The sequence below is a fragment of the Monodelphis domestica genome, chromosome 4 (assembly GCF_027887165.1).
Source record: "Monodelphis domestica isolate mMonDom1 chromosome 4, mMonDom1.pri, whole genome shotgun sequence".
Taxonomy (NCBI): Eukaryota; Metazoa; Chordata; class Mammalia; order Didelphimorphia; family Didelphidae; genus Monodelphis; species Monodelphis domestica.
Window position 1 is genome coordinate 416,979,379 of NC_077230.1, and position 21,008 is coordinate 417,000,386.

A 21,008-nucleotide genomic window follows, 5' to 3' on the forward strand; every position below is an offset into this window, starting at 1 on the left:
TCTCCAGAAAAAGAATAGTTGGAATAGAAATGCAGAAGAAAACATATAACTTATCTCTTGTTTATATTGGTATGGGTTTGATTTGGGGTTTTGATTATTCACTTACAAAAATGAATAATATGGAAATAGGTTTTGAGTGATAATACACGTATAACTCAGTGGAATTGCTTGTCAGGTCTGGGAAGTGGGGAGGAAAGAAGGAGGGGAGACAACATGGATCATATAACTTTGGAAAACTTATGTGGAAATTTGTTATTAAAATAAAATGAAGTTAAAAATAAAAATGAATTTCACAAGAACCTACAAGTATGATTTTATAGATGAGGGAAATAAGACTCAGGGAGTAAGAAGGCTTTCCCATTGTTAAAAAGCTGGTATCAGAGGCAAGATTTGAACCCAGGTCTTTCTAACTCATCCAAGCTGCTTCTCTCTAACCTTCCATCCCCATGTTAGCCTCATCACATCCTTCTTTAATCAGATATTACATGACATGGGGAGCAGGTATTTTTTTTTGTCACTTATGTAAATATCCAATTAGAGGTTGAGTTAACCATCAGGCTGTGTTCTACCTGAGTTGTTCCCTCCTGGCCTGAACTGTGTGGGGCCACTGATTTTTTTTCAGGCCCCCAAATATATTCCCTTTGGCCTCTCTAATGTTGATCTGCTCTCTTATAATAGTCCTGATTTCTCTAAGACTCATTATGAGCTTCTCTCTAAATAAGACTTCATTATGGACTCTCTGAGGTTTAATCTGGACGATGAAACATAATATTAAAATAGAAATTGTTGCAATTATCTGGGTATGGCCCTTCTCCCCCCGAGGGTCTCCCTTTCACTTCTCTTCCTTCTGTTTGGGCATTGATTCTAATGGCAACATCATCGTCTTTGCAACTTTAATGGATGAAAAGGAACATATGATGTGCAAATTCATGTCGCCCATGAAGATCATCATTGCCAACTGTCTCTCCCTTTGATTTCCCTTTCTCCTTGACCTCCAAGGTGGACAGGAAAGTCTTTGAGTGTCCGTCTCCAAGGCTCATAAAGAATGGAGACAGAGAAGGTGTTAACTCTGGCTCTGGCTCAACAGTTTGGTCCTGTATGCCAGGATTTATGCCCGACTGGAGGTGGTCATGGCCAGGTGTTTCCTCCTCACTCAGTTCAGACTGATCCTAGTTGCACCAGCAATCCTACTCCATCATGCTACTCCAGATGGGCACTCCTTTTTTCTCTACCCCAAAAGTCCTAATCAGAGGAAGGGTGCAAACTAAGCTAGTGATTTTATCATTTGTTTTTTGACTTGGGATTAGGGACAATTTTAGGGGCAATCTCTTTCTGATAGAGGGGTCTTAGAATCTCTTCAGTTTATGCCCCCCCCCAATTATTCCAGGACTCATGGAAAAATTCACACAGGCAATGGAAAATGAAAATCCCTCCTTTGGCCATTTTCATACAGATCTACAAAAATGCAAACTAGTGCATGCATGCACCCCCTTTCCCTGTAAAGACCCATAATTATACATATAACATAAAATCCTCTACTTAGAAATTGTAGAGTTGGAGAAAGCTATAAAATTTGTTGAGATAAAATGGAAAAGTTGGGGATGGGGAGAGGAGAGGCCTCACCCACATTCTAGGTGAGTCTGGGAAGGAAGAAGAGGGTTAGGGTCAGTGACTATGCAGGAGTGAAGGGTGAGATAATTGGGAGAGGAATTCTCTACCCCCTAGCTCCAGGTAAGGCAGCAGAAGAGACTTGGGGGGATTGGCTATGATACAGGGTACCAATTTGGAGTGAAGGGACAAGGGGGAGGAGGTCAGATGTTCTTCAGCCATAACTGAGATGAGTAAACCTTCAATAAGGAGCCCTGGAAGAAGGATAAGATGGACAGATAGAGAGGGAGATGGGAGGAGAACTGGGCACTGGCTATGTCTTTTTTGCTTGTAGGAACATCTGGCCTAGGGAGAGCAGAGGCAATGTGTAAAGGGAGGCTGTGTGTTTGGGGCAGAGACCAAGCCAGGGACAGCACTTCAGTGAAGGTCCTGCCAACCTCAGAGGGAGGACTTGGGGGGTGGAGAACATGAAGGCTTACTTCGAAAAATCTGAGAATATGAGAAAGGAAAGAGAGGGGGAAGGGACTCCATCTGGAATAGAGGGTCAGGACCCTTGGGGAGGTGGGGGGGGGAAGATGGGGAGGGTCACAATTCCCTGATGTTCAAAAGGAGGGGACAGTGGTAGCATGGTGGGAAGGGCTGGGTCAAACAGTATTTCTCTTAAGGCAAAGGGGAATCATGGAGGTGAGGAACACCAGGTTTCTGGTAGGAGGAGAGTTTCTATATAGGAAAAATTATCATTATTATTTTTAAACCCTTACCTTCTATCTAGGAATCAGTACCAAGTATTGGTTCCAAGGCAGAAGAGAGATAAAGGCTAGGCATAGAGCTAGGAAATGTCTGAGGCTAGGTTTGACTTAGGAGAAGTTATAAGCAAGTTCACTGAATGCTGAAAGAATCTTAGAATGAATGAATTAAGGAAGGAATTGTAGAGGAAAATGGTCCATATATGTTTGTGGGGAACAGAGATGGGGCAGGTCAATGCTAGGAGCAAGCTAAATGAGGTTTAGGGATGAGTGGAGAGCTAGGGAGATTTAGAATGGGGAAGGAGGGAGCTAGGAGCTTTAGGAATGTTGAGTACCTACTATGTGTCAGGTACCATGTTAGTCTGGGAAACAAAACCAAACCCAAACAGACCTTCCATTCCATTGGAAGTCGGAAATTGTGATATTAGTAGAGATCGTTTAGTCCAGGGTTCTAGTAAGAAGTAGGAAGACGTAGTCTAGAGGATTTCAGATCTCTATAACTGCCTCCTCTCTTCCTCCCTAACTATAATTTCTCCCCATAACCCCTTCCAATGCTCTTTATAATCCCATCTCCTTATAATCTCTTCTCTCTTTGTAGTTTCCATCCCTTCCTCTAATTTCTTCTGTCTCTCTTCTAGCTACTCTCAGTAGCCTCCTGCATCCCTCCCTATCGAGCTCTTACTAGTCTCCCAATAACACCCATTTGGCGTCCCTATTACCAAGCCTTCCCTGGCCTCCGCTCCTACTCTCAGGCCCCGCCCTCCGACTCTTCCCCGCTTCCACCCAAAAAGCTGTCCTGACCCTCCCGGTCAGGGGCTTGGAGGTTCTCGACTTTGTCCTCGGATGGGCTACACCAATAAAACTTGCGGGGCCTAAAAGTCTTGAGCGGCCCCTAGTCTCGATTTCCAATTCTGATTGGCTACTGGAAGGAGTGGGCGGGACTTGGGGTTTCTCTCCTCTTTAGCCTTCAATCTCCTCTCACTTTTCGATTGGCTGAAAGGTCGTAGAGCGAACCCTGGTAGAGTCTCCAGTCTTTTTCACTCTCACCCGGATCTCCCCATGCCCACCCTTTTCTTCCAGCCGAAGAAAAGACCTTCCTGACCCGTCCTATTTGAATTGGGGAGGGGCAGTTAACTACCCTAACTCTGGGTCCCGCCTATTAAGCGATCCCACCTTCTGGGATGGTGCTAGTGGACAGAGCCTAGAACTATTCACGCATTCCCCCTCCCCCCCCCCCCCCAAACTAGCCTGCTGGAGTTCGTAAAGGGACTTGGGAAGCTGGGTGGGTGGGGATGTGCGTCACTAGTACCTGGATGGGGGGCGCAAGAACCCCTACTAGGTCCCGGGCAGGCCTCTCCGGGAAGTCCCCCTTGATGTCTGACCACCATCCTTCAAGCTCCAGCGTGGCCTCACATCGCTGGACGGAAATCCTGGGGCGAGGGACACAGGCGACTGCTTCTCAGGGTCTATTTTTAGTCTTAGCCTAGTGACCACCGCCCTAGGACCCCCGCACCAGGAGCCATCCTTCCGGCTAGTCTGTCAGCCCGAGGAAAGGATAAATGGATGCCCCCACCCACTCCCTGGGACCCCAGGCCTGCGCAACTGCCCCTCCAGAGAGAACCCAGGCGCCCGAAGTCCCGGTCACTATGACCCCTGCTATTGCGCGGCTTCTGTTTCTGGCTGCAGCGGCAGGTGAGTGGGGACGAGATTTTGGATTTGGATTTCCGAGGGGTCCTTGGGGGGCTGAGGCTGAGATGGCTCTTCGCTGGGTCCCCACGGGGGCTGCGGGTGTCAGAGGCTGGGAGGCCGGATGTCCGAGGGGTAGTGGTGTCTAGGTCTGGGTGGTCTGGCAACCTCAGGAACCGAGAGTGCTCAGCCCTGGGAAGCTGGGCGTCTGGTACCCTGAAGGACTGGAGATGAATGGACAGAATCAGAATCCTGCGTCCTTGAGAGCCCGGGAGCTGCTTGGGTGGTTCCACGAAGGGTCTGGGGGTGACTGCAGTTGAATGACTAAACTAACCCCCCCCCCCCCCGCTGGGCGGGTTCACGACACCCTCCTGTCTTGCAGCCACGGTTTAGGGCAGGTCACGGTTCCTGACCATCGTTCCAGCCCATGGAGACATTTACCTGGGCACGTCCTATTACTTCATTTGCAAAGGTGAGGGGAGTGGGGAGGCTCTCAGCCCTCCCAACCCATATCTCTTGAGTCTGTGCTCTCCTTCCCTGACATCCCTTACTGCCCATCTGCCTCTGCGGGGCTCCACTTCATTCTGCTGGGCTTTTTCGTTATTTGTAGTGTCTGGAGAAGTCGAGGCACGCCTTCGATGGCTGGGATCTGATGGGGAGGAGGTGACTCTTGGAGGGTCTCCCTTCTCAGCCGAGCCCATCGACGAGGCTTCAGTGGGGTTGCGAGTGACCCTGAGTGAGCCAGGTCAAGGCGGGCCCCTAAAGTGCGCCGCAGAGATGGGGGACACTGGAGAGGAGGAGACGCGTGAGATCCAACTCCGGGCCATCGGTGTGTGTTTGGGGTGTGGGGTGTGTGTGGAATGGGTGGGGGCAGGAGGAGGAACGTGGAGCACCAAAGAGGTAGAGACAGGACTTGGGAGGCCACTGGGGACCCCAAGAGAATGGGAAAGGTATAGAGCACTCCTGACTTGGGAAATGGGTAATACCTCGGGGAAGAATAAATAAGGGGAAGATGGGAAACACCAGAGATACCAGAGAAACATGGGCGGATGGAGAATGGGGAGGCTTCCTATGGAGAAGTCCAAAAGACGCCCCTCCCCCGACCTCCCACTTTTCTTGACGCCCAGACAGACCCTGTATTCTCAGCCTTAACGTCAGCCCCACGGGTGGGCAGGAGGGGTCTGTCGCCGAGCTGCAGTGCAAGGTCTCGGGGATCCCGCAGCCCAACGTTACCTGGGAGCATCAGGGCTTGATCCTGGGAGATAAGGATGAGTGAGGGGCTGTCCCTGATTCTCTAGGGGAGCAGGAGCTGACGGTCGGGATGCTTAGATAGCTGAGCTGGGAGAGGGACCGAAACCTGGACATCTAACTCCGTGAGGGGGCGGGGCCCGGAGACGGGGAATTTAGGGCCCCTCTGAATCTCTTTTGTACCCTTAGGGCGGGTGTCAGTGCAGGGTGGGATTCTGACCATCCGGGAGCTGGAGCCCTCGGACGCCGGGGTTTACACTTGCGAGGCGTCCATCGCGGAGCGCGGAGAGAGCACGAGGGAGAACGTGACTTTGAGAGTGACTTGTGAGCACAGGACTGGGATCGGGGTGGGGGGAGATCTCTGTTTCGGCTTCTTTGCCTTTTTGCCTCTACCTTTTGGGGCCCAGCTCAGCCTCTCAAGTCCTCCTTTCCTTTCCATCTCATAGCCCGCCCGAGGCTAGAGGGACCCACGGGGGACGCCTTAAGGACGTCTAACCACACTGACCCTATTGGTGCACGGGGAGCCATCCCCAGAACACAGCCTCTTTTGGAGGGGCAGCCGCCTCCAGGAAGTTCGCCCCGGGGAGCCACACGTCCGAACCTTTCAGGTGAGTGTACTGCAGGGTGAAAGAGCCCAATATCCGGGTCTCTAAAGATCCCTGAGAGTCTGGGGCTTAAGTCCAAGGTCTCAGACACTGGAAGTCCCCCTCCCATTTCTGTCCTGCTGTCAGTTCACCCCAAAGGAGAAGGCAGATTTCACACCAATGAAGCTCTTGGCCTCCAATCCCTTTGGCACCTCAGAGCTGGAGATCCAGGTGCTGGAAGAAGGTGAGCCCGAGGCCGCGGGTCCGAACCCGTAAAGGGAGAGGGGTCCGGGAGGCGGGAGCCCGAATTTCAGACACAGCTAATTTGGAGCCGGGGTCGGATCTCCTGAAACTTCGTGGCCTTTTCTTTTGACATCAGTATCAGCGACTTTAAAAGGTGTGGCTGGGAGCCCAGAAACCTGGGTGTCTGAAGGCGCTGGAGCTTTGACTACGGGGTTGGGGTGGGACCCCTCATTCGCTGAAGGTGTGGGAATCCAGGATACCGAGTCCCGGAAAGGGGTGAGGACAGGAGGTCCAGGTCAAAGAACGTCTCCCCCTGCTCCCCAAAAATGCTTAGTGCAATTTTTGCCCCTCTTTCTGTCCCCGTGCCCCCAGAACCCCCTCCCCCAACAGCGCTGGGTCCTGGGACCATTTCGGGCCTCGTCTTGGCCCTTCTCATTCTGGCGGCAGGAGAAGATGCCCTGTGCTGCTACTCCCGTCGTGTGGGGCTCTTTGCCCGGTTTTCCCGATGTGGTAAAAGAGAGCAGGAGGAGAGCTGTGAGCCAGGCTGAGAGGAGCAGGGCCAGGAAGAGGGTAGGGAATGGGGCTGGGGAAGGAGTGGCCCCAGAACTCACTCCTGTCCTTTCTCGCTTCAGCATTTTCCAAGGAGCCTTCCCAAGAGAAGCATCCCCTCTAGTGGCTCAGGGCTTGATGCCGGGATACCTGTAGTCTGGCCATTGTTGGGCAACTTGGAAGGGGCATGGTTCCAACTCAGAATAAAGTTGATTTAGTGTCTTTTCCTGGTCATTTCTGAGCCATCCTGGGAGGGAAGTGGGTGTGGAGGAAAAAAGAGAGAGAGAACCCCTGAGGCCACCCTAAAAGAGCTTCCTTTAATGCCTGGTTTGCCCAAGACAAGAATTCACCTAAGACCTCAAATGCCTGGTGGCTTGAGAGGAGTGGTGGCAGCCAGGCTTCTGGGTCTCAGAGTGGTTGGGGTGGGAAACTGGCATTAGAGGGGGAAAGGAAGAGGTTGGTGTGTTGAAGACCAGCCCCTGGCACAGTTAGGAGGGAAGTGGATAGAGCCCAGGCCTGAAATCAGGAGGCACTTACTAGCTGTGACCCTGGGCAAGTCATTTCACTCTGTTTACCTCATCTAGAAAGTAATCTGTAGAAGGAAATAGCAAACCATTCTAGTATATTTGCCAAGAAAACCCCAAATGGAGTCACAAAGAGTGGGAACCACTGAAACAACAGCCCTGTACTGGGAAGGTGTGGCCAAGGAGATGCTGGAAGTTGAAGCTGAGCATGAGATGAGAAGGGGGAGGGGGTTCAAGGGTCACATTCTGCACTAGGAGGGTATAATCAGTGAGGAACTCACCTCTGATTGATTGATTGGTTTAAGGATCTCCCTGTAAGGACATTCCCTCTTCTAATCAGCACCCGATTTGGTATAGGGTTCTTAGAGCCACTAAGAAATAAAGGGACTGGTCCTTGGTCACAGAGCCAACACAACCATTTATAAAGTGATTACTATGTGTCAAGCTCTGGGGTACAAATATAAAAGAAAAGAGTCCTTTACTTCCTGGAGCTCACATTGTAATGGCAAAGAATCAACACAGTGGCTTCAGAGGAGCACTTTGGACTAAATAAAAGATTCCAGAGATGTTGAATGGGGATTTAGAGAAATAGGTTGACACATCCCAACCATGAACAGTATTGGAATTGATTTGTTCATTCATCTCCATTACTAGAAAAAGGGAGGAAAAGAAAGGATTAAAAGGAGGTTGAGCTGGGGAGGAAATACTGTGCTGAGAGAAGTAGCTACCCATCAGAAGTGTGTCTTAGATAGTGCTTGAACTCAGGTCTTTTTGATACCAAGGTTCTATCGTCATTTCTGTCCTCCTCTGTCTCCAGGACTATTGAACCTAAATCTGAGGCAGCTGTTACTCCTCTTTGGGGTCTTCCTTATTGGTATTGTCCAGGCTCATACTGGTTGATGTCCTATCTAAAACATGGCTCCTAGAAAGGAATGGATCAAATAATTAATGATGTCAGGAGATTCTGAATTGAATTATCAGCTTTGTCATGATAGGATCTTGGGCCAGTCTTGCCCTTTCCTGTCTACACTTCTGTTTGCTCCTCTGTACAATGAGAGGGAGGGAAGGACTGTTCTTGATGCTTCTTTCTATCTCTGACAGTTTTCTTTTTTTTCTTGGTACAGAATCCATTTTTCTTTTTGAAAAATTAATTAATTTTATATTTTATGAATTACATATAATAAATTTCCACATAAGTTTTCCCAATCTCTGACAGTTCTAATGGCACATTACTGATGATTCACTCCTGATTCAGGGAAGTGGATAAGGGTAGGAAAGCAATTCCTTAAGAGAGGGGGGAGGGCATGATGAGAAAACAACAAAAACTCAGGGCAGCAAGAATGTATAGCATGAGAGGATTATAACTTTAGAAGCTAAAGAGAAATCAAGGGAGATGAGGACTAAGGGGAAAAAAACCCATGTATTTAATAGTTAAAAGATAGAGCAATTTTAGGTAAGTGATAGAAGTGTCAATGAAGGAAATAAGACTAGGATCCATTTCTTGTGGCTTGAGCACTGCCTTCCATAAGCATATAGAAAGGCAGTATGTAACTGTACTAAATATCCAGCAAGATATGCAGCATCTGAATTACCGACAAGGTGGTACTCTACTAGAGCATCCCTCACCAAAATCAAAATAAAAAATAGATGTGTTACAGATGTTTGAAGACAAACTGGGTGTGGGGAGATTTCATAGAATTTTAGATTTAGAGTTGGAAATGACCTCTAAGATCATTTAAATCTAGCCCCACCCTTCAAAACTTATAAAAGTGATAAATGACAGAGCTGAATTTGAACCCAGATCTTCCAATTCCTATATGGGAATTGCTAGGGTTAAGGATTCCAAAAATTAAGGGTGACTGGGGAGATCCCCAAAGGAATATAAAATCTACGGACTCACTTCTGGATCCTGAAATTATGGCCTTTGATGCCTACTGTTATGGGAAATGGGGAGTTCTCCCAGTCCCTCTTGATGCATGCTTCTAAGGAGACAAACTGAGGCCTAGTAAAAACAGAGTAGAATCTGAGGTCCAGGAAGAAGTAGATGGTTGAAATAACACTCTGTAGTCAAAGGATCCAAGTTTGAATTTCTGAATTTTACTCCTTTGGGCAAATCACTTCCATTATTTGGGCCTCACTTTCATTTTTGGTAAAATGAGGAGTTTGTACAGTTGACCTCTGGAGGCCCTTTGTAGTCCTGTGATTCTGTCATTCACTATCAAAGAAGCTGGCGCAGTATGCCTTGAGTGAGAAAGAACTGAGTTCAAATCTTACCTCAGACACATATTGTATCACCCTTGGCAAATCACTTTAGTTTTTCTGCTTTCTGCCTCAGTTCCTCATCATGTACAATGGGGACAATAATAATACCTCCTTCTCAGGGTTGTTTTAAGGATAAAATGAGAAAAAATTTTGTAAAGTATTTGCTATGCAAAATGTATGGTACTAAGCTAGCTGTGATTGTTATTCTCTACACCCGTAACGATATATGAATTAGTAGGTACGTATGTCCACAAATGTTTAAGGATTACATTGTGATGTTCCCATCATGATTCTTTTAATGCTAGCCTGACCACAGGCTAAGTAAGACCAGAGGCAGACAGGAATGGATCAGAGGAAAAAGAGCCAGACCCCTCATGGCTCAGGATGGGGATGAAATAGGAGACAGGAGGGGCAGAGGGGGAATAACTGAATTTCACAATGGCAAGGGGTGGTCAGTGAGGGCTGAGGACCAGAGTACGAGGTTGCTGGAGAAGACGAGGAATCCTCTGCTACTAGCACCAACACTGGCCAGTTGCCTCCCATCCTCTGGGCATTGGATGTGTTCGCCGAAGTTTTGGGTCAGTTGGAGCAAAGACACAGGGAGAAAGGGGTACAGAGAGGTGGGTGACAAGGCTGGAAGGTGGCAATCCTAAATGCTGGTCATTGTCAGGATAGGGCATAGATCTAGCTCTGAATGCAGCCGCCTCTATTCACTGAGGGGTTGGCCAGATGTCAAGAGCATCTGCCTCTATAGATGGGGGCTTGGGAGCATCTCCCCTTCCTCTGACTGGGGCTGCCTAGAAACAATAAGGTTAATTGAATGCTCTCAAGGCTCAGATATGGGGAATCATCACCTCAATTCCTTTCCACGGGATGGAGGAAAACCAAGCCTTACCATCACTGTCTCCTAAAATCCTCCAGGCTTTACCTATCACCTGCCCTGCTGGGACATCCTCAATTGTACATACCTGATCTACTGACATAATCTATGGACCGAGGACCTTGCCATCTTCCCCGCTGCTGCACCCTTAGCAGCTGAATTTTCTTTCTTATGTTATGTTCCCCAATTAAAATGTGAACTCTCTGCCTCGATTTTTCTATTTGTATAACTGCTCTTATTGGTCCATATTGTTTGCTGTTCATTCTTTTTCGGTTATATATGACTTTGTGACCCCTCCAGGATTTTCTTGGCAAAGATCTGGGAGTGGTTTGCCATTTCCTTCTCCAGCTCATTTTATAGATGAAGAATCTGAGGCAAACAGGGTTAAGTGACTTGCTCAGGGTCACACAGCTACTGTTTGAGACTGGATTTGAATTCAAATCTTCCAGACTCCAAGCTCAGTGCTCTAACCATTGCGCTACCTAGGTGTTTATACTTGGCAAACCATAAGTGCTAAAGATATGCTTTCTCATTCATTTGTTCATTAATTTATTCACTTTAAGAGTCAGAGACCATAGCTCCCTTAAATTATAGGGGTGAAGGTTCTAGTCTCAGTCAATGTTCAACTTTTTTTTTTTTTGGGTCCTACCCAGAAATACTGGTCAATCAGCAAACATTTTTTTAGCACCTATTATGTGTCAGGTTGTGCTAAGTGATGGAATTACAAAAGAGAAAAACAAAATATATCTTGCTTTCCTGGATCCTACATTCTAGTGGGGAGATAATATCTACATATATACAAAATCCATTGAGTAATTAGTAGCTCAGGAGTCAAGAAAGACCAGCTGGGAGGTCCTGGGTTCAATCTGGCTTCAGATGCTTCCCAGCTGTGTGACCCTGGGCAAGTCACTTAACCCCCCTTGCCTAGCCCTTATTGCTCTTCTGCCTTGGAACCAATACACAGTATTGACTCTAAGATGGAAAGTAAGGGTTTAAAAAAACAATTATGTAACAGCTTATAATATTCTCTTGGTTCTATTGTTCAGCCATTCCCCAATGGATGGGCATCTCCTCAATTTCCAGTCCTTTGCCACCACAAAGAGAGCTGATATACATATTTTAGAACATTCTTTATACCATTTCTTGCCTTATTTCCTCCATGAGTCTTTTCTTATGTGTGATTCATGTCTTTTTTCATGACATGAGGAATATGAAAATATGTATTGCATGATAACACTGGAATATCATCAGCTTGTTTACCATCTGGGAAGGGTAAGAGGGAGAGAATTTGGATTGCAAAAGATCAGAAAACAATTGTTAAAAAATTGTTTCTTGGCCTCAGACACTTCCTAACTGTGTGACCCTGGGCAAGTCACTTACAACCCATTGCCTAGCTCTTACTGCTCTTCTGCCTTAGAACCAGTACACAATACTGATTCTAAGATGGATGGTAAGGGTTTTAAAAAAACTGTTTCTACTTGTAATTGAAAAAAAGGAATGGAAAAAAAAAATTTTTTAAGAACATATAGATTCTTTTCCTTTTTCCTTGATCACTCTGGGAAATAGACCCAATAGTGGTTTTGCTGGGTCTAAGGGTATACACTGTTTTATAACTCTCTGGGCATAATTCCAGACTTTTCTCCAAAATGGTTGGATCAGATCCCAGTTCCACCAACAGTGTATTAGTGTCCCCATTTTTTACATTTTTTTATTGTCATGCAAAACCCACTTCCACATTGGTCGTTGTTGTAAGAGCAAACTCATACAAAACCAAAACCCCCAAAATAAAACCAAAGATACACTTATGGGAAAGACGACTCCAACAGGTCTTTCTCTGGAGGTGGATACCATTCCCGTGATGAGTCTTTCAGGACTTCCCAGATTAGTACATTGTTTCGAGGAGCCAAGTTTTCACAGATAATCATCCTCCAATATTGCTGTTATTGTGTACAATGTTCTCCCGGTTCTGCTTATTTTGCTCTGTATCATTTTCTGTAGATCTTTCCAGCTTTTTCTGAAATCATCCTACTTATCATTTCTTGTACCCATTTTTCCACATCCCCTCCAGCATTTGTCATGTTGTCCTTTGATCATTTTAGCTAATCTGATAGGTATGAAGTGATACCACAGGAATTTTTTTTTTAACCCTCCACCTTCTGTTTTGGAATCAATACTGTGTATTGGTTCCAAGGCTTAAGAGTGGTAAGGGCTAGGCAATGGGGGTCAAGAGGAATTGTTTTGATTTGCATTTCTCTAATCAGTAATTATTTAGAGCATTTTTCATATGACTACATATGGCTTTTATTTCTTTATCCAAAAACTGTGTGTTTTTATTTTTTGACCATTTATCAGTTAGGGAATGGCTCATATTCATGTAATTTCATGATGTTCTCTTTATATTTTGGATATGACCTTTTCCTTTTTTAACTCTTACCTTCCATCTTAGAATTAATACTGTGTACTGGTTCCAAGGCAGATGAGCAGGAAGGACTAGGCAATAGGGGTTAAGTGATTTGCCCAGGGTCACACAGCTGGGAAGTGTCTAAGGCCAGATTTGAACCCAGGACCTTGCATCTCTAGGCCTGACTCTCAATCTACTGAGCTAACCAGCTGCCCCCATTCTAACTTCTTAATTACTGTCAATGGCCCCACCCTTCTCCCAGTCCCCCAGGATTACAGCTTAGGTTTGTGATGGCAAATCTGGCACACAGAGACCTCTCTATGGGCACTCATACCATCACCTGCCAGAGTTAGTTACTAGAAAGGCAGAGATCTGGGCAGAGCTGCTCCATTCCCCTTCTCCATCCCCCCTCTGCCCAGCAGCCCAATGGAAGCATTTACTCCCTCCTCTGGGGTAAGGTAGGGGGTGGTGGAGGTGGCTCAGCACCCAGTCTGGGGGAGGGGGCAGAGCAGGACACACAGTGTCTAAAAGGTTCCCCATCACCGACTTCTGTGATCTCCTTTTATTCTCTCTTACTACACCTCCTTTCCCTGCAGTTGCCAAGTCTTGTCCATTCTACTTTCATAACATCTCATGATGTCATTTTGGTCCTCTTTGAGTAGGAGGGGCAACAACCAACCAAGCCCTCTTCTCTCTTCTAAGCTTGTCAATACCCAGGTGCAGACCCTTGGCATGCGATCCCTGGATTTTTGCAACAGCCTGTTGGTGGGTCTGCCTGTCTCCAGTCTCTCTCCTTTCCAGGCCATCCTCCATTCCATTGCCAAGGTAATCTTCCTTAATTACAGATCTGACCATCCAATAAAATCCAGTGACTTCTTATCACTTTCAGGGTAAAATACAGAATCAGGCTTTAAAAAAAATGAAGCTTTAGTCACATGTCACAACATCCCCAACTGATGAGCATCCCCTTGATTTCCAATTCTTGGCCACCACAAAAAAGCTACGCTTGATATTTTTGTACCTACCAATTCTTTTCCTTTTTCTTTGCTCTCTTTGGAATATGGATACGAATACTAGTGGTATTGTTGGGTCAAAGAATGTGTACAATTTTATAGTCCTTTAGGCATAGTTCCAAATTGTTCTCTAAAATGGTTGGGCCAGTTCACTACACCATCTATTAATTCATTAATTATTCATTATTTATTAATGTACTTATTTCCCCCCTCTTCCCCTCCAGCATTTGTCATTTTTGATAGGTTTAACCTCTGAATTGTTTTAATTTGCCTTTTTCTAATCAATAGTGATTTAGAACATTTTTTTTTTCATATGACCATAAGAGCTTCGATTTCATATGAAAACTGCCTATTTATATCCTTTGACCACTTGTCAGTTGGGGAATGGCTCTTCTTTTTATAAATTTGACTCAGTTCTATACTCAGTATATAGCTGAGGAATGAGGCCTTTATTAGAGAAACTTGCTATAAAGTTTTTATATTACTTCCTTGTCTATAATAGTTAGTATAAAGTCATTTCCCTGATTATCCCTTTTAATTAGTTTTTTTTTTTTTGCTTTGTGGGAGATCATGATTGGCAATCTTGTCTTTTTTTAAAGTTTGGCTAAAGCATATTAAAATTCGACTCTAGTCCTTTATTTTAACTCTATGTAAGCTTTTCTATTTCAAAGTGTCTCTTTTAAACAACACATTGTTGGATTCTGGTTTTTAATCCACTCTATCTGTTTCCATTTTATGATTGAGTTCAGTCTATTCATATTCACAGTTATGATGATTGAGTTTTCCCCCTCAATCCCATTTTTTCCTGTTTCTTATCTTTCTCTTTTTATCCTGTCCCTGCTCAAAAGTCTATTTTGTTTCTAACTACTCCCTCCTGTTATCTGTTCTCCCTTTTATCATCCTTCCCTTTTTCTTATCCCCCTCCCTTCCTATTTCCTCTTCGGTTGCATTTCTGTACACAACCCACACAGTTTATATATATAAACAATATATATTCTTTCTTCTTTGAATTATTCTAGTGGAAGTGAGGTTCAAGCCACCCTCACCATTTCCACTTTAAAAGCTCTTCTTTGTGCACCTCTTTTTTTTAATTAAAATTTTTTTCTTTTCTTTTACTTTTTTTCTTTAGAATATTTTACCATGGTTCCGTGATTCATGATCCCCCACCCCCAGGTCGACAAGCAGTTCCACTGGGTTATATTTATATATAATTGTTCAAAGCCCATTTCCATGTTATTCATGTTTGTAGTAGAGTGATCTTTTAACATAAAAACCCTAATCATATCCTTATTGAACCATATAATCTATTATATATTTTTCTTCTGTGTTTCCGCTCCCACAGTTCTTCCTCTGGATGTGGATAGCGCTCTATCTCACAAGTCCCTCAGAATTGTCCTGGATCATTGCATTGCTGCTAGTAGCAGAGTCAATCCCACAATAGTTCAGTTATCGTGTATAATGTTCTTTTGGTTCTGCTCATTTAACTCCGAATCAGTTCATGTAGGTCGTTCCAGTTCTTATAGAAATCCATCAATTCATCATTCCTTACAGCACAACAATATTCCATCACCATCATAGACCACGATTTGTTCAGCTATTCCCTAATAGAGAGACACCCCTCATTTTCCATTTTTTTTGCCACCACAAAAAGCACAGCCATGTTTTTGTACAAAAAGAACTTTTTCCATTAAAAAAAAATCTCTTTAGTATACAAACCTAGAAGCAGTATTGCTGGATCAAAGGTCATGCTTTTTTAAAAAGCCCTTTGGGCATAATTCCAAATTTGAGGTGTATCGGGAGAATTCAGCTGTATGATAGCTCCTAATGCACTACTTTGGCTCTTCCTTCTCCAAGGAAAAAAATCAAGAGATCACTTTCTTTTCTTTTTTAAAGTTTATTTAATTAATTAATTAATTTAGAATATTTTTCCGTGGTTCCATGATTCATGTTCTTTCCCTCCCTCTCTCCCTCCCCCCTCACTTAGTCAACGAGAAGTTCAACTGGGTTTTACATGTATCATTGAAGGCAATCACTTTCTAATGAGGGAGAAAAGATCTCTCCTCCCTCTGTCTTCCTCCCTCCCTCTCTCTCTCTCTCCCTCCCTCCCTCCCTCCCCCCTCTCCCTGTCTCTGTCTGTTTCTCTCTTCCTATAATGGCCTCTCAGGCTCCCTTATTGCCCTTTTACTCTAATATCTATACGCTTTTCCCTTTCTCCCATAATCTTTGCCCAGGCTTCCCTATAGCCTTCTTGCTATCCATCTGCAAATCACTCCCTTTGTCTTAAAAAAAAAAAAAACTACAAACCCCACTTTCTCTGAAGGCCCCTTTGCCCTAAGGCGCTCCCTTTCCCCCCTTAAAAACCGAGCCCTGTCTCACATGGCCCTCTTTTCTTTTGGTCTCCTCTCAGACCGTCCCAGTTTTGTTCTCTTCCCTTTCTCCTACAATGTCCTCCTTACGCACACTCTAAGCCCCTCCCTCTGCCTCCGCTGTGTCTCCTGCCCTCTCCCTTCAGTCACTCTTTCCTCTTATTGATGGCACAGAGTTCCTCTCTAGGGATGCGTCTCCTCTTTGAATGCGCACTGGAAGAGGAAAGAGATGGGGGCGATAATTGATGCCTCTGTGATTCCCGACAGTTTTAGTCTGGGCCATAAGGTGGCGCTCGTAGGTCAGGCTACCAGGACCAGGTCTCTTCCACGCTAAGGTTTCCAACCAGAATCTTTGGCTATGAGGAACCTCCCAATGGCTGCTGGAGCGCCTCTATCTAAAATTCACAGAGCCCATTAGGGTTCAGTATTTCAGAACCGACTGACCTCTGCCTCATTTCCCATTTTTTTTTTAACCCTTACCTTCCACCTTAGAATCAATACCGTGTATTGGTTCCAAGGCAGAAGATTGGTAAGGGCTAGGCAATGGGGGTTAAGTGACTTGCCCAAGGTCACACAGCTAGGAAGTGTCTGAGACCAGATTTGAACCTATAAATAAACCCCAATAAACCCAAGTTATGCCTTTGGGAAAGTCCATTCCCTTCCCCGTCACTCAAATGGCAACAAGGTGGGAGAAATCCTTTCACCAGGATCTTCAGGGAATGCCACCAGGAATCTTCCTTGATTCTCTGCTTAGCATTTTGCTGCCCTCTCTCTGACTTCTAATACTGGAAAAGCTTGGAAGATGGCCGGCTCTGAAGAAGTGTTGAGCTGCTATGAAGGAACTAATGAAGAAAACGTGAAGGAAGGAGGCCCAGCAGCACCAGATCTCCAACTGGACTCTAAGCAGCAATCATCAGAACAGTCTGGGACTGGCTAAGAAACAGAATGGTGGATCAGTGGAGTAGATTAGATATACAATATACAGGGGGCAAATGACCTTAGCAACCGAGAGTTTGATGAAACCAAAGATCCAGGTGTTCAGAATAAGAGCTCCATCTTTACCAAAAACTGCTGGGGATGGGATGGGGCAGGCAGCTGGGTGGCTCAGTGGATTAAGAGCCGGGTCTAGAGATGGTAGGACCTGGGTTCAAATCTGGCCTCAGACACTTCCTAGCTGTGTGACCCTGGGCAAGTCACCTAACCCCCATTGTCTAGCCCATACCACTCTTCTGCCCTAGAACCAATACACGTATTGATTCTAAGAGGGAAGGTGAGGGTTTAAAAAAAAAAACTGCTGGGAAAGCCAAGATAGGGTCAAAATGGATATATGATTTTGATATTAAGAGTGATGGCATAACTAAATGAGGGGGACACCAAATAGTTTGCCTGGCAGATATCTGAAGAAGGGAAGAATTTATGACCAAACAAGAGATGTAAAATAAGAAATTTTGATTATATTAAATAAAAGAGCTCTAGTACAAATAAAACTAATGTAACCAAGATTAGAAGGGAAACAATAAACTGGGAAATTTTTTTTATAACAAATATTTCTGATAAGAATCCAATTTCTCAAATGTATAGAGAACTAAGTAAAATTTATAATTTATAAGAATACATGCCATTCTTTTGACAAAAGGTCAAAGAATATAAACAGTTTTCAGATGAAAAAAATCAAAGCTACCAATAATCATATGAAAACGTATTCTAAATCCCTCTTAATTAGAGAAATGCAAATTAAAATAATCACCTCACACCTTTCAGATAGGTCAATATGGCAATAAAGGAAAGTGGTAAATGTCGTAGAGAATGTGACAAAATTGGGACACTGAGGCATTGTTGGTGGAGTTGTGAACTGATCCAACCATTCTGGAGAACAATTTGGAACTATACCCAAAGGGCTAGAAAACTGGGCATACCCTTTGATCCTGTAATGTGACTATTGGGTCTGTATACCAAAGAGATCATAAAAAATGGGAAAGGACCTACATGTACAAAGATATTTATAGCTGCTCTTTTTGTGGTAGCAAAGAATTAGAAATTGAGAGGAGTTCATCATTTGGGGAATGGCCAAATAAATTGTGGTACATGTTGGTGATGGAATACTGTTGTGCTATAAGAAATGATAAACAAGATGATTTCAGAAAAAGCTGGAAAGATCTGCAGGAACTGATGCAGAGCAAAATAAGCAGAACTGGGAGAACACTGTACACAATAACAGCAATATTGGACAATGATTATCTGGGACAACGTGGCTTCTCTCAGCAACGCAGTGATCAGGGACAATCCTGAAAGACATGACCAGGAATTCTCTCCACCTCTGGAGAAAGACCTGTTGGAGTCGTCTTTCCCATCAATGTATCTTTGGTTTCATGTTGGGGTTTTGGTTATGTATGAGTTTGCTCTTGCGACAATGACCAATATGGAAGTGGGTTTTGCATGACAATAAAAAAATAAGTGCTCATTTACTTCTCCCTCTGGAAGGAGAAGGCCTTTCTGGTGTTTTTAACATTCAGGTGACCATGACCTCTTTGGGAGTTCAGGGGCTGCTTTTCTTTACTCAACCTCCCTGGACCTCAGTTTCCTCATTTGTGAAATAAGTGGTTTGGACTCGGGGACTTTAAAGTAAGTTATTGGTCCTAAGTCACAGAACCTCCTGGGTCTTCATTTCTTCAGTTATAAAATGAGAGGATTGGACCAAGTGCCTTTTGATATGCCTTCTTTCCTCCACTAGAATGTGAGAGCCAGAGTTGTGTCATTTGTGTGTTTATAACTCCAATCAGCCAAAAACATTATGTTAGCCTACTATGTGCTGGGTTCTGTAGTAAGCTCCGGGGGCATAGAGAAACAGGGTAAAGCTGGCATTGTCTAGAATGCTCTCCCTCCTCTGTGCTGACTACTAACCACACTGGCTTCCTTGAAATCTCAATTATAACCCCATTTGACTGAAAACCTTTCACAACCTCTCTGAGTTCCAATGATTTCCCTCATTCATTATTTCTTATTTAACTGTATATAACTTGCCTTTATTATATATTTGTTTGAACGTTATCTCCTCCATCAGAATGTAAGCTCCTGGTGGGCAGGGACTGACTTTTACCTTTTTTTGGTATGCCCAGAGCTTAACACAGTGCCTGGCACATAGTAGGCACTTAATATCTATTGATTGATAACGGGGGAAATGACATACCAACAACTGTGTGCTTATAAGCTGTTGTTCAGTTGTGTTGGACTCTTCAAGACCCCATGGACCATATTTATATCATGCCAATGCTGTCCAAGGGGTTTTCTTGGCAAAGATACTAGTTTGCTATTTTCTTCTAAACAGAGTTTAGATGACTTGTCCAGGGTCACATAACTAGAAATTGCTTGAGGCTGGATTTGAACACAGGTCTTCCAGATTTCAGGTCCAGCACTCTATTCACTGAGCCATCTTGTTGCCTCCATTTATAAGCTGATTACATTTTAACCAGCACTCACAAGGGAAAGGGAAGAGATTGGGAAAGATCTCTTGCAGAAGGTAGGACTTTTTGAGTTGTCTTTTTTTAAAACCCTTACCTTCCATCTTAGAGTCAATATTGTGTAGTGGTTCCAAGGCAGAAGAGTGGTCAGGGCTAGGCAATGGAATCAAGTGACTTGCCCAGGTCACACAGCTAGGAAGTATCTGAGGCCAGATTTGAACCCAGGACCTCCCATCTCTGAGTCTGGCTCTCCATCCACTGAGCCACCCAGCTGCCTTTTGAGTTGAGTCTCTTCTTCTTCTTCTTCTTCTTCTTCTTCTTCTTCTTCTTCTTCTTCTTCTTCTTCTTCTTCTTCTTCTTCTTCTTCTTCTTCTTCTTCTTCTTCTTCTTCTTCTTCTTCTTCTTCTTCTTCTTCTTCTTCTTCTTCTTCTTCTTCTTCTTCTTCTTCTTCTTCTTCTTCTTCTTCTTCTTCTTCTTCTTCTTCCTTATTATTCTTTTTTGAGTTGAGTCTTGAAGGAAGCCATGAGGTAGAGATGAGAAGGGAGAGTCTTCCAGGAATGAGGGACAGCCAAGTAAAAAGCGTGGAAATGGGAGATGGAGGGTTGTGTTTGAGGCAGCCAGCGAGGTAGAGGGTGGATTGGAATAGAGAGACATGATGCAGGGGGACTATAACAAGATTTTCCCAGTAGTTTGGACAAGATGGACAAGGACCAAGAGTGTGGGAGTCGGGTGAGTAGAGAGAAAGGCACATAGACAAGAGATGTTGTGAAAATAGAAACCAACATATTGACTAAATGGAGGCAGTTGTGAAAGAGGAGTCTAGGAGGAGACCTAGCTTGAGAGCCTGAGAACCATTAAGCCCTCAACAGTCACAGGGTGCCTGGTTTGGGGTGGAAAGGTAATGAGTTCTGTTTGGTATGTATTGAGTTCGCTGGGGGACATTGAGGGGTCCAAAAGGCAGTTGGTGATGTGGGAACGGAGGGGAGGACAGAAACTGGGACTGTATACACACACCTGGAAATCACTTACATGGAGATAAGAGATGCAGAAAGGAAAGATCTTGCCACCAAAATCCTTGACACTCTCAAACAAATCCACACCAGGTGTCCCAGATTTGAACTTGAATGAGGAGGCAATCCCTGGAGGCAACAGGAACGCTCCTATCTCTGATCTTCAGAGCATGAGAAGCAGCTCTAGCCTGTCATCCAGTCATCAGCCTCATTCTGTGACGTACCCAAATTCAGATTAATCATGGAAGCCCAAGACACTCGCCCAGGGCTGTTGGCTCTGGGTGTGCTTCCACAAATCTGAAGGCTGCCACTTGATGGGATCAACTCCCTCTTCCTTGATTGACCGAGGGCAAGTCATTTTCAGTTAATTCAATGAAAATATACCCATTTCTCCAGCTACTGCTTTGGACAAGGCATTTTGCTAGTCATG

General features: G+C 44.7%; 1 protein-coding gene across 1 annotated transcript in view; it reads left to right on the forward strand.

Annotated features, from left to right (window-relative positions):
- The first annotated feature begins 4,000 nt into the window (after positions 1 to 4,000).
- The window catches only part of ATP4A (ATPase H+/K+ transporting subunit alpha), a 50,301-nt gene continuing 33,293 nt past the window's right edge, over positions 4,001 to 21,008 (forward strand). Inside the window, exons 1-6 of the mRNA XM_056826209.1 lie at positions 4,001 to 4,046; positions 4,651 to 4,869; positions 5,478 to 5,593; positions 5,813 to 5,896; positions 6,020 to 6,116; positions 6,488 to 6,649. Coding sequence (XP_056682187.1) covers positions 4,001 to 4,046; positions 4,651 to 4,869; positions 5,478 to 5,593; positions 5,813 to 5,896; positions 6,020 to 6,116; positions 6,488 to 6,649 — 724 coding nt within the window. The remainder of the gene's footprint in view (positions 4,047 to 4,650; positions 4,870 to 5,477; positions 5,594 to 5,812; positions 5,897 to 6,019; positions 6,117 to 6,487; positions 6,650 to 21,008) is intronic.